This window comes from Juglans microcarpa x Juglans regia, chromosome 1D (genome assembly GCF_004785595.1).
Source record: "Juglans microcarpa x Juglans regia isolate MS1-56 chromosome 1D, Jm3101_v1.0, whole genome shotgun sequence".
Lineage (NCBI taxonomy): Eukaryota > Viridiplantae > Streptophyta > Magnoliopsida > Fagales > Juglandaceae > Juglans > Juglans microcarpa x Juglans regia.
Genome location: NC_054594.1, coordinates 8684721 through 8698042, shown reverse-complemented (window position 1 = coordinate 8698042; position 13322 = coordinate 8684721). Strand labels below are relative to the sequence as shown.

General features: G+C 35.4%; 1 protein-coding gene and 1 pseudogene across 1 annotated transcript; both read left to right on the top strand.

The window, feature by feature from the left end:
• The first annotated feature begins 6174 nt into the window (after positions 1-6174).
• Positions 6175-8634, top strand: LOC121260370 (pentatricopeptide repeat-containing protein At1g52620-like). The gene has a single exon (XM_041162251.1). The coding sequence runs from the start codon at positions 6175-6177 to the stop codon at positions 8632-8634; it is 2460 nt and encodes an 819-aa protein (XP_041018185.1).
• On the top strand, positions 8635-13123 carry LOC121265800 (annotated as a pseudogene).
• Positions 13124-13322: the final 199 nt, after the last annotated feature.

Sequence of the window (13322 nt, the reverse complement as noted above, 5' to 3'; positions counted from 1 at the left end):
CTATACGACTAGCTTAGGTAGTTCTAACAAATTTGTAACGAAAAATTATACTTATCATCCCCTATACCACACATCAATATGTGTGTTTAAATAAAAGGATAAAAATGAGAAATTACATGTTGGTGTATGGTGTAGCATTTATCTTTTGTAACAAACGCAACCATGAGACTTAATACCTGCATACTGCTGGGCGGTGTAGGCTGCATGCTCCACAAGTAATTATATTCATTTAATTTAAGAGAAATGATTTGTACAAGTCTCAAATAGACAAACCAAATGCAAATCCTTGTAAAAAAGTGAACATCACCTTAAAGGTGTAAAACAAACTATTATTTATTAGTGGGACCCACTTTTTACAAAAGACTTGTATGAAACTTATCGATTTAGAACTTGTACCTAACATTACTTTTAATTTAATTGAAGGTAAAAATGCAGCTTCCACTAGGAGTGGGAGATTTAAGGCATATACAGTAAATAATGTGTATATTAATATTTTGGCTGGGGGAAGAAAATTGGCAATCATGATATGATGGTATAATAACCAAGGACAAAGTGGCAAATATGAGGAGCAAAAGTAAAAGAATTGGATTCAAATTTTGGAAAATGCCAACACAATTTTCTTTTCTATATCATAAGTTACTTTATAAAAATATTATAAAAAAAAAGCTAGTGCCTTTATCATTGCTTCAATTACATGGATTATTCATGATGGGATTTATAAATGTGTTATTTAAGGCATTTTGTACATTTTTTTTTTTAAAAAAAGATGGTTAAATTCGGGATTTTATTTTTTTGTATGGTAGAATCTATTTTTTTCAAAAAGAACACGTAGAATTTATACATTATATAATTGTATCTAGCTTACTCGACAAGTATAATTTTTAAGAGTGTTCATTTGGGTTCCAGACCGGGTACTCAGGTATATCTGGCCCTGAACTTGGTTTCAACCTGGGTATACTCAGGTTATGACCCAGACAGAACTCAGATGAATCTGGATTTTTACAACTCGGAAAGAATCTGGGTCTTCAAGTTGGGTTTTTTTTTTAATAAAATCCTATAGTATTAAATTTTTTTCAGGAAAAAAATAATTCTGAAAAGCTTTCTTTTTTTTTTAATCTAAAAACCATTATTTTAAGAAAAATCATTCAAAAGCATATTTTTATATTTAAAACAATTATTACCTTTTTAACTAAATGCATTTTAAAAAAAAAATCATTATTTATCATGTAAAATGCATACAATGATGCAATTCACTACATATTAAATTACATTACATTACAAAAAAAAATCTCTTAAAAAGAATGATAATTTAATTAACTAGTCAAATGCCAAAGCCATTGGTACGCAGTTCCTTTTAAATAGAAAATCCAAAGGGTCGAATCTTCTTAAAAGATGATGCATGCTTAGTCTCTGTAGAAATTATGCTCAATTTTTTATCCAAACAGATTTCACAACTAGAAAAGAAGTAGATAAATTATTATATGATCCTCATTGCATTGACAACATTGATTATAATAAAATTGATGTGCCTATCTCTATAAAAAAAAAATATATATATATATGTGACAACAATTTGTAGAAAACCTCAATTGATTCTGTATGTATATGTAAGGCAATCCCTTTATGAAGGACGACAACATTTACTCCTCAAGAGGTATATATAAGATTTGTATGACCTGAACAAAGAAACAAACTTTAAATAGACAGCAGTCCACATATATCTTTTAATGCACTCACATATATGTTGATTATACCAATAAAAGAGCTGGCTGATTATGCAAGAAGAAAGCACTTACTCTAGATTTTTTCAGCATGAATGGGAAGAGAGACTCACAGCAGTCTCTGTTGGAGATGAAACTAGATGATCATCTAAAACAATATTAAAAATTGAGTTAGATAGATAATAAACTGAGTTAGATAGATATTAAAAAAATATTTTAAGTTTCAAACTTACTTTCAATGTCCATCGACTGTATGTATTCTTCCAACTCCCGAATGTCGACAGATTTGGTCCTTAACCAATTTTGGGTGCAAATGAGGGCTTCAACAGTCTCTGGAGACAATAAACTCCTAAAATAATCCAACATGCGTCCTCTAGTATCTAATGCGGACTCCAAGACAACAGTGGAAATGAGGGTGGCTAACACATCACGTGCTACCTCAGCAAAGACATGATAATTGGTGGCATTAACTCTCCACCAATCCAAAATATCAAAACTGAGTATTTTTGTGCACACCCCTCCGACAAATACCTATCTAGTTCTCATCTAAACTTCATAAACCCTAGCTCTTGAAGGTATTTCTCTAACTTGATATCAAATTTAGTTGAGGTAGTAACAGAAGTTGAAGTAGTGTTTGGCCTCCCTTGAGCCACATTAGAACTCCCCTTACTAGCCACACGAAAATTGTTATACTGCTCAATCAAGCGGCTTAACAAGAGTTTAACGTTGCCCTCTATCCTATTCGCCAACTCATTCCCTTTGCACTATTTCAACCAAAACTCCATTGACATCATTTTGTATCGTGGATCAAGCACAAAAGCGACGTATATCATCAAGTTAAACTTATATGTGCTACCCCAATACTTCTCATACTTATTTTTCATATTTATACCAATGGTCCTAATGATAATATCATTTAATATATCTTCAACTGTGTAGAGTTTCTGAAAATATACATTAGTCGTCACATAAAAAGAATTAAAAATGTTCAATGTAACATCATAAAATATTTTGAGCAACTCTATAAAAATATGTGTTTTTTCCAATCATCACTAGTGGAGTTCACGAATTCATTATCCACATACATATAATAGTGTTCAAAGGCTTGTTTGTGTTTTTGAGCGGTACTCAACATCAAATATGTGAAGCTCCATCTAGTAGGAACAACCAAACAAATCATTTTCCCACTAATATTTTCTTTTATTGCGCAAGCCTTAAACTTGGCAAACCTTGACGGTGAAGACTTCACATATCTAATGGCATCTTTAATCCTTGTTACTACCTCATAAAAAACTTTCAAACCATCCAAAATAATCAAATTCAATATATGGGCAACACACCGCATGTGAAGAAACTCACCACCCATATGATACAATCACCATCTTTTATCTTCCTCCTCATGGAATCAACAACAACATCATTAGAGGAGGCGCTATCAATTGTGATGGTCAAAATCTTATTTATCTCTCAATCATGCAACCCCAAATCTAATACACTCCTAATAATTTTGCCCCTATGGTTGGGAATTTGGTAAAATTTTATTATTATTTTTATGCAGTATCCAGTTGCAATCAATAAAATGTGCAGTAATGCACATTTTGTTCATATTTTGCACCAATGTCCATGTATCGGTAATTAGACAGATTCTTTGATCATCCAACAATTTTTTTAGATGTATCTTCTATTCGTTATACAGGTTAATACAATCCATTTTTAAAGTGATTTAGGATGATAAAGTAAATCAAGACTCTAAATCAGTCATGAACACAACAAACCCTTCGTGCTCTACTAGCCTAAAAGACAATTCACACCTAATAAAAAACTTAGCGGTTGACACCCTAAGTTTATCTGTATCATACTTTAGTAAACCTTGTGGGCTACAAAATCTTTCCTCCGCATCCCTCTTAACACTAGAAAATTGACTTTTTCCAACTCCTTTAACTCAGAGGGGAAGTTTCACATACATTCTGGAGGTAGTGTATTATAGATGAAGTGTCATTCTTGTAGTGACAACTGTATAGCTTAGCGCAATAGTTGTACTGAGCTTTTGGGTTATCATGGTCAATAGGTGGTACTTTAGTAAAATGTTCTCAAACCATCGATTGGTTACTAGGTATTTTTTTTTTTTTTTGGATTTATTGGATAAATGTGAGATGAAATGGGTGGGGTGTTGTGTATATATGGATGAAGGGCTTGGAAGACTCCCATGCTCCTCCATATCCACTGGAATAAAAGAGGAGTCACCACCAACCCATTGGATTGTACCGACATTACAACTCACAAAATCTCTTCCATCTGTTATTGAATAATAAAGATCACCAAACACAATATAATAAATAATCGAATATAACAAAATAAATAATCAACCTAAATTTTAAGTGAAATACATTCAGCAAGAGATATCTATATCATCCAAGCACGGAAATTCAAATTCATTCCGTGTATCACAACATGTACTTATAAAAAAAAAAATAATGTATCACAACATGAATTCTTTTCCATTTATTAATGCAGATAGCAAACCATGCTGGGTGGGAACCTACCAACTGTGATAAAAATTAGATGAAGATCAAAGATTCAGACATTAGAACAATTTTATTAAAAGATGCAATGAGTAAGTTTTGATTCATGAGAGACACGTTGGAGAAAGAATAGAGATATTTTTTTAATTACCGGATCGAATTAAATGGTCTAATTTAATAATAAGTTACTACATAATGCGAGTAATTTAATGTTGTCAATATAAGACTTTTAAACAGTATAGACTTCATATCATGAGTATTTAATGTTGTGCTATTTTTTTATTCAGATGAAAATGTTATATATATATATAGTGCGCCTTCCTCCACTTCTATCGTATTGTGCTGTTGATCGGATATTATCTATTAATTCTTAAAAACAAAAACTAATCTAATGATTGATGAACAATACTAATAATAATACAATAAGATAAGAATAGTATATAAGATAATTCCTTCCACCCAGCATGGTTTGCTATCTGCATTAATAAATGGAAAGAATTCATGGTTTGATATCTGCATTAATATGTATACAGAAAAACTTTGGCTATTATTATAGTTGTTTACAATATATATTTATATATCTAGCTGTCACCAATTCAAAGAATTTCTTTCTCCTTTCTTCTGGTTCATCCTTTTGTTTTTCAATCTTAGCTTTCTAGTTTTACTTGTTCTTCGTAGTAGCAATTTTCATTACATGATTTGATTAATGCATTTGGTCAGCTTTGGTGCTCACAACTTGTGGGGATATCAGGAAGCTTAATTTACAGGTTCGGGTACTCAAAACACAGGCTTCATCTTTGAGTCCTTGCTCCCAGCCAATGGAGGTCCAATACTCTTCTCAACAACAAATACAAGATATACAAAACAACACAAACTCAAAAGGAAAAGTAGAGGCTTAGAACCCACAAACCAGGAAAACCAACACCTATTAACTCCGATTATCAACCAATACAGAATTTATAAATAACCCAAACCATTACCAACCAATTGATTACCTCATCTATTCATCATGCACAGAATCATAATTACAGGGGAGAGAGAGAGAGAGAGAGAGAGAGTATCTGAACAAGTGAACAACGACCTAGAGGGGGAAGGTCAATAGTGACGGAGATGCAGCGACAAAGATGCGGCGACAACGATGGGGTCACAACTCACGTGGTCACAATCAGTGGCGTAATCAGTAATTGTGTTGAGGGGTGGCCAAATTTTTTATTGTGTGACACATTTATGTAAAGAGTAATGTTAAATATAGTTGTAGGGTGTGCAAGTTCTACGCACTCCATTTGAAAAAAAAATAGTGTCCACCATTAAAAAATAATTTTTTTCATATAAATCTTAAATTTATCTACTTTTTTCAAAAAGAGTGGGCGGAGCTTGCACATCCTAGAACAACCAATATCATTTTGCTTAATGAAGTCTAGAGGATAAAATCTCTCAACCATTTTTCATATAGATTATCGATCTTAAATAATTTTTCATGTATTTTTACTTTAGATTCCATATTAAGAATTCTAATATTGTATATCAATAAACTTTAACATTTATATTAACAAGTTTATTATTTCTCTTTAACTTAATTTTAATTTTAATATTGGAGAGGTCACATCTTTCAAAATAAATAATATATAGAAATTAAATAAAATTTTGGGATTATAAAAAAAAACGAGAGACATTTTTAAGTATATTAAAATTTTAAAAAGCTTACAGAGATTATAAATTTTTCATATCTATATAATTATGTATAAAATCTAGGTATGTTGTATAACATTATTCATAAATAGATCATGATCACTTTTATTCCAAAAAAGTACAATATGGGTCCGCCACTGGTCACAATGATGGAGGCAGGAGGCAGGGACTTAGGTTTCTTTAGCTGCAGCGGAGAGAGAGAGAGAGAGAGAGGGGGAACTCAAACAGCCCCCAACTCTATCATGTCTAAAACCCTTCTTTCTCGCATCAAACCCCTTCACAGACCCAAACCCATTTCTTTTTCTTCTTCTCCATTTCCCTTCAGGCCCTACGTCAAACTAGTTCAAGACTGTGTCCAAATCCTCAAAAACCATGAACAATGGGAGAAGTCCCTCGAAATCCACTTCGCCGAATCCCAAGTCCTTGTTTCGGACATTGCCCATCACGTTTTAGACAGAATACACGATGTAGAACTGGGTTTGAAGTTCTTCGATTGGGCTTCGAAGCGACCGTATAGTTGTTCGCTTGATGGATATGCTTATTCTTCGCTTTTGAGGCTTTTAGCGAGGTTTAAAGTGTTTTCGGAAATTGAATTGGTGTTGAAGAGTATGAACCTTAATGAACTAAAGCTGACCCCTGAAGCATTAAGTGCTGTAATTCGTGCTTATGCGGATTCTGGATTGGTAGATAAGGCTCTTGAGTATTATTTTATGGCTGGTGAAATGCATGAATGTGTTCCGAGTGTTTACGCATGTAATTCGTTGCTTGATGTTCTTGTGAAACATCGGAGAACTGAAATCGCATGTCAGGTGTATGATGAAATGCTTAAGAAATCCTGTGTGGATAATTATAGCACTTGTATCATGGTTAGGTGTTTGTCTAAGGAAGGGAAGGCCAATGAAGGTAAGAAGTTGATTGAAAATATGTGGGGGGAGGATTGTGTCCCGAATGTAGTGTTTTACAATACACTTATCGACGGGTATTGCAAGAGAGGTGATATTGAGAGTGCTAGCAGACTTTTCAAGGAGTTGAAATTGAAGGGATTTTTGCCTACATCGGAGACTTATGGGGCTATGATATATGGGTTTTGCAAAGAAGGGAACTTTGAGGTGATTGATCGCTTTTTGGTGGAAATGAAAGATAGGGGTTTGAATATTAATGTTCAAGTTTATAATAATATAATCGATGCTCAAAATAAGCATCACCATACAGTTGAAGCCGTGACGATGATGGGGAGAATGATTGAGAGTGGTTGTGAGCCGGATATTATAACCTACAATACGCTGATAAATGGTTCATGTAGGGAGAGAAAGGTTAAGGAAGCTGAAAAACTTGTGGAGCAGGCATTGCAAAGGGGATTAAAGCCGAATAAGTTTACTTATACTCCTCTTATACATGGCTATTGCAGACAAGGGGAATACTTAAGGGCCTCAGATTTGCTTATTAAGATGATGGAAGAAGGGGACAAACCCGATTTGGTGTCTTATGGAGCTCTCATGCATGGACTTGTGGTTACAGGGCAAGTTGATGCTGCGTTGACAATCCGAGACAATATGATGGAAAGGGGAGTATTGCCTGATGCTGGTATTTACAATGTTTTGATGAGTGGACTCTGCAGGAAAGGGAGGCTTCCTGCTGCAAAGCGGCTACTTGCTGAGATGCTTGACCAAAACATACAACCTGATGAATTCGTTTATACTACTTTGGTGGATGGATTAATCCGAAATGGTGACATTGAGGAAGCAAAGCAACTATTTGAGCTCGCCATTGAAAAAGGAATAGACCCTGGTGTTGTGGGGTACAATGCCATGATAAAAGGCTTCTGCAAATTTGGAATGATAAAGGATGCATTCTCATGCCTCAGTAGAATGAGGAAAGGGCGTCATGCTCCAGATGTCTTTACTTATACCACACTTATTGACGGATACATAAAGCAGAATGACTTGGATGGTGCACTGAGGATGTTTGGGCTGATGCTGAAACAGAGATGGAAGCCAAATGTGGTCACATACACCTCCCTCATTAAGGGGTTTTGCAGTACCGGAGATTCCAATAGAGCTGAAAAAACTTTTAGAGACATGCAATCTTGTGGTTTGGAACCTAATGTTGTCACATACAGCATACTTATTGGGAGGTTTTGCAAGGAGTGTAAACTTGCAAAAGCAGCCTCCTTTTTTGAACTGATGTTGATGAACAAGTGCGTTCCCAATGACGTTACGTTTCATTATCTTGTAAATGGGTTTGCAAATACTCCACCCAGTTTAATTCCCAAGGAAAGCAATGAGCTTCAGGAGAGTAGTAAGTCTATGTTTCTAGACTTTTTCGGAATGATGATGTCTGATGGATGGATGCAAATGACTGCGGCATATAATTCTATTATTGTTTGCCTTTGCCAACATGGAATGGTTAAAACTGCTTTACAGTTGCGAGATAAGATGATCAGTAAGGGCTTCCTTGTAGATTCTGTTTCTTTTACTGCCCTGCTGCATGGTATTTGCTTGGAAGGAAGATCAGAGGAATGGAAGGAGATTATCGCCTGCAATTTGAACGAAAAGGAGCTCCAAACCGCTGTCAAATACTCACTTAAATTAAACCAATACGCAAGTCAAGGAAGGACGTCTGAGGCTCCACTTATTGTACAGACATTGATTGAAGACAAGAAGTCTAATGATCCACGAGTGGAAGATCCGAAGCCTCAGTGAGGTGGTAAAACCTGAAAGACCTCATCTTGGTCTGTCAAAATCTGGGGATCTTGCCTCACAATTGTCTGGAACTACATTTAGATATTAATGAGCCACTTATATGATAGTCTCGAAATCTTTACTCTCTCCTTCATCAGTGTGAGTTTCAAACACACTTTCTGCGGTAATGTGATGGATAAACATGTAGTATGAGGAGACTCTTGGGGTTCCACGGCTACATGGTAAAATCTTGGTAGGCAATTTCTTATTGGACCGTTGCATTTATTTGTTGATTAATTTATTTTGAAGTTTAGAGATAGCTTCTTTTGATATTGAATTAATCTCAGTTTATGGTTCTTGTGCAGGCAGTTTGCTGCCATTCAAGGAGAAGTGAAATCAAATAGCTGCTCATACTCCATTTCTGTTCTGTTTTACTGTACGTTAACTGTCTTGTTTTACAAAGGCAACTTCACGAAATCGGAGCAAATCTTTATATTAACATGATAGTGAAGCAGACTTCGACTTTCAAATTTTGAGGTATGCACCCCTTTTTTTTTTTTAATTTCATCTCGCTTGTATGCCAAATAAGTTGAATGTCTAGACATTCGAGGTATAGGATTATTGAATAGATTAATTTATTTCATGTACTCGATTCTTCAAGATACCCTGAATCATAATTATGTGACATACAATGCAGATTGACAAAGAGAGTTCTTTAATGGCTGTCGGTATGTTTATATTTTCTTCAAAATGTTTCTTTTTTGAGATGAAATAAAAGGTGAAGCAGTCAGTGCTTTTGAAAAAAGAAATGCATTTAAATAGATAGTGTTCTGGAAAATGATATCACTTGATACTTTAAAATGTGACATCGTTGGAAACAGCAATGTACTCAGATGTCGTTCTTCATCTATGGAGGAAATTTTCATTTGGTTTCATGTTTGTTTGTTTGTTGTTGGTTTTCTTTTTTTTCCTGGGCAAAAAGATAGGAGGGAGCAACCACAGCAGTGCTCGACTTGCTAGGAATTGGACAAGAGTCATCTAAACAACTGGAAGCCACAAACACTCTTAAACCAAGTTTGAACTATAACTTAGACAATGTAATGATTAATTCTAACAATCTAAGATGAATCCTTAGGTGGAAAAAGCCAAATAGTCTAAAGTAAATTTATATATAATTTCGAACTCAAAATCTAGTAAATGTCAAACCATTTGAGAGCAATCCAAAGACTATTGAGCCACAACCCTTAGTAGTTCATATTTGTTTTTTGATATGGGTTAAAGACGGGACATTTTTCAGGAGCTGGAATTAAATCAAATGGCACTGCATTATTTGTCATAGGGGCTATGTTGGGATTCACAGTTCGGGATTCAGAGACTTCCTGTTGAAACCAGAGCTTCTTCAAGCCATTGTGGATTCTGGATTTGAACATCCATCAGAAGGCAAAGTTCTAATCTATCTTTTCATAATATCTCACCGGGGAACCTTAATATCATGCCAAATTGCTGAAATTTGAGCGAACATCTAATTGCTGTTAATTTATCTTCTTGGGTGCATTTTGCCTGCTTGTTTATTTTTTTCCCCAATGGTCCTTACTACTGCTTTTAATTTATCTGTGATATATGATGTCTGTGATGGCAGCCAGGCTTATTATTTCGTTGATAGTGGTGACTGTGTTTGTACTGGTTATCTGACTGAAGAATTGAGATGTTCTGTTTACTTACATGCTTGCTGCATCTTGTCCTATCTTGCATATTACGTGTGCTGACATGGTTTTTTTCTATGTACTTGATGTCTTGCAGGTAATTACTACTACCATGTTCATGATTTGGGCCCGAAAACTGGTTTGCTAAAGATTTCCATTAAAAGGACCTGGACAGTCATTAATACTTGCTGAGGATTCGTCTGGTGCAATTTTATTTGAAGAATTCTTCAATAGTGCAACATGCGTGTATCCCCCAAGCTATCAGAGGAATGGATGTCATCTGTCAAGCAAAATCTGGGATGGGGAAAACTGCTCTTTGTTCTTTCCACTCTTCAGCAGATCGAACCTGTTGCTGGTCAAGTTGCAGCTCTTGTTCTTTGCCACACAAGAGAACTAGCTTACCAGGTAGGTCAACTGATTCTTTTAGTTGATAAGTGCCCCTTGGCGGTGCTATGGAATCCAAAAAATGATTTTTGCATGTGCATGTATCTCAATGTTGGAATTTTTAGAGAGATTTTCAGTGTTGTAGTTTTACCTAGTAATAATATCTTCTCTTTTTCTTATACTTCTACAGATCTGTCATATATTTGAGAGGTTTGGGTACCTATTTGCCCGACATCAGGGTTGTTGTCTTCTATGGTGGTGTCAATATTAAGATTCACAAGGATATGTTGAAAAATGAATGCCCTCACATTGTTGTTGGGACACCTGGAAGAATCTTGGCTCTAGCCAGGGCTAAAGATCTTGGGTTAAAGAATCTGAGGCATTTCATTCTTGATGAGTGTGATAAGATGCTAGAATCACTTGGTATGATCATCTTCTTATTCTTCTTCATCTCTTAGCCCCTTGTTCATGTATTCTGAAATCTGAATCTTTTTTTAATTATCTTGTTTCAGTTACTCTATCTATTATTTAGTTAACTGTAAATGGTTTTCTTATGTATTTTTTTTTTTTTTTTTTTTGTTCTCCACATGCTTGTATCTTTTACAGACATGAGGAGAGATGTGCAGGAAATCTTCAAGATGACTTCTCATGACAAGCAAGTAATGATGTTTTCAGCAACTAAGGAGATTCGTCCTGTGTGCAAAAAATTTTTGCAAGAGGTAGTACCATCATCTTTTCTTTGGTGGTAATAAAAATACGAAGTCTTGATATCTTTTCCCTGTAATGTGTTTGCTTTGCTGGTTATATATCAATCGTTCTGTTGTGGCTTGGTTCTTATTTTCCCTTGCCATTGGCAAGGTAATCATGCCCAGAACTTGCAGTACGTGCAATGATTTTAGCACTTCATTTCTCCTTGTTTTCACTTCTTTCTCCTTGTTTTCACTTCTTTCTGTGGGTGCAATCCTATCCTTGACACTTTTGGCTATTTAATTTAGCGATAGTGTTTGTGGGCCTAAGTGAGGATATTGGTTCATTCTAATGTTACAGCCAATGGAGATTTATGTTGATGATGGGGCCAAGTTGACTCTTCATGGTCTTGTACAGGTATCTTCAACTCATTGTTGCAATATTTCTTTCATCAGTTGACTGCTTGTTGCTCATCAACTAATGCCTGTCCTCTTTCTGTCTGCGCAGCACTACATTTTATTGAAAGAAGCAGAGAAAAACCGCAAATTGAATGATCTTCTTGATGCATTGGACTTCAATCAATTTGTCATTTTTGTCGAAAGTGTCCACAGAGCTGCTGAGCTGAACAAGTTGCTTGAGGAGTGTAACTTCCCCTCTATCTGCACTCATTCAGGAATGGCTCAGGAGGAAAGGTTTGTAAAACCTTCCTTTGGCCCCACCATATTGAGGGAAAAGAAAGGGGGTGAGAGGGAGGCAAATGGGCACATTGGGTTTTGCCAATGTGATTACTTTTATGAAAGCCGGTAGATCACTAGTGCTAACTTGTGAGAAGTAGCTAATCTGGTGGACACGTGGGAGAGGTTTCCAAAAGGGAGCAGTGAAGAGAGAGGGTGTTTTGGGTTTTGTTTTGGTTCAGGTTAGAATCGGCGCAAGTGTAGGAGTTGAGGAGGGAAAGAAAGGGTACTTATCGGGAGGGTGTTGGTCGAAACTGTATTTGGTTGGATTTTTTACACCCACCATTGATCCCCAACCCTATGTTGTAAGTATTCTCGGTCCCATCTAATGTATTCCTCCATAAATGTTTTATTTCCTTGTTTATTATACTCCTTTTCGATCATAATTTTATCTAGCATTTTTTAATGATCAGATTGCTAGCATCAAAATTTTAGATAATGAAAGAGACTCTTATCTTTTTACTTGGCAGAGAGTAGTTTTCTTGGTGGTTGATAGAAATGACAGTAAGGGATATTGAAATCCACTTTTATCTTTTTTTGCTCAGTGTAGTGAGTGGTTTAATTGGTGGTTGATTCTGTATTGATTTTCTTCAGGTTGAAACGTTACAAGAATTTCAAGGTGGGGCAATCAAGATTTCTCGTTGCAACAGACTTAGTTGGAAGGGGGATTGATATTGAGCGTGTTAACATTGTTATCAACTATGACATGCCAGATTCTACTGATACATACCTTACACAGGGTACTTTCATACTTCCAATGATCTGTGTTTTTTTGTCGGTATTGTCACTAGTTTGTAACTGAATTTGCTCCCTTCTGTCACCCGGGGTTGCCATAACTTCATCTCCATAGGTGGGAAGGGCTGGTAGGTTTGGGACCAAGGGGCTTGCAATTACATTTGTCTCATCTGCTGGCGACTTTGATGTCTTGCAATTTAGGTCCCGTTTGGATTCAGAGATGAGCTGAGATGGTTTTAGATGAATTGAATAAAATATTGTTAGAATATTATTTTTTAATATTATTATTGTTTTGAAATTTGAAAAAATTGAATTGTTTATTATATTTTGTGTGAGAATTTGAGAAAGTTGTAATGATGGGATGAGATGAGTTTTTTTTTTTTATTTTTTATTTTTATAGAAGAGTCGAAACCCACATGTCCAATAGTGACCTCGTCCCAATTTTATTAATAGCCCTCATTTATGG

Coding starts and splice junctions, on each gene's coding strand:
- LOC121260370 (XM_041162251.1), top strand. CDS start 6,175: ATGTCTAAAACCCTTCTTTCTCGCATCAAACCCCTTCACAGACCCAAA.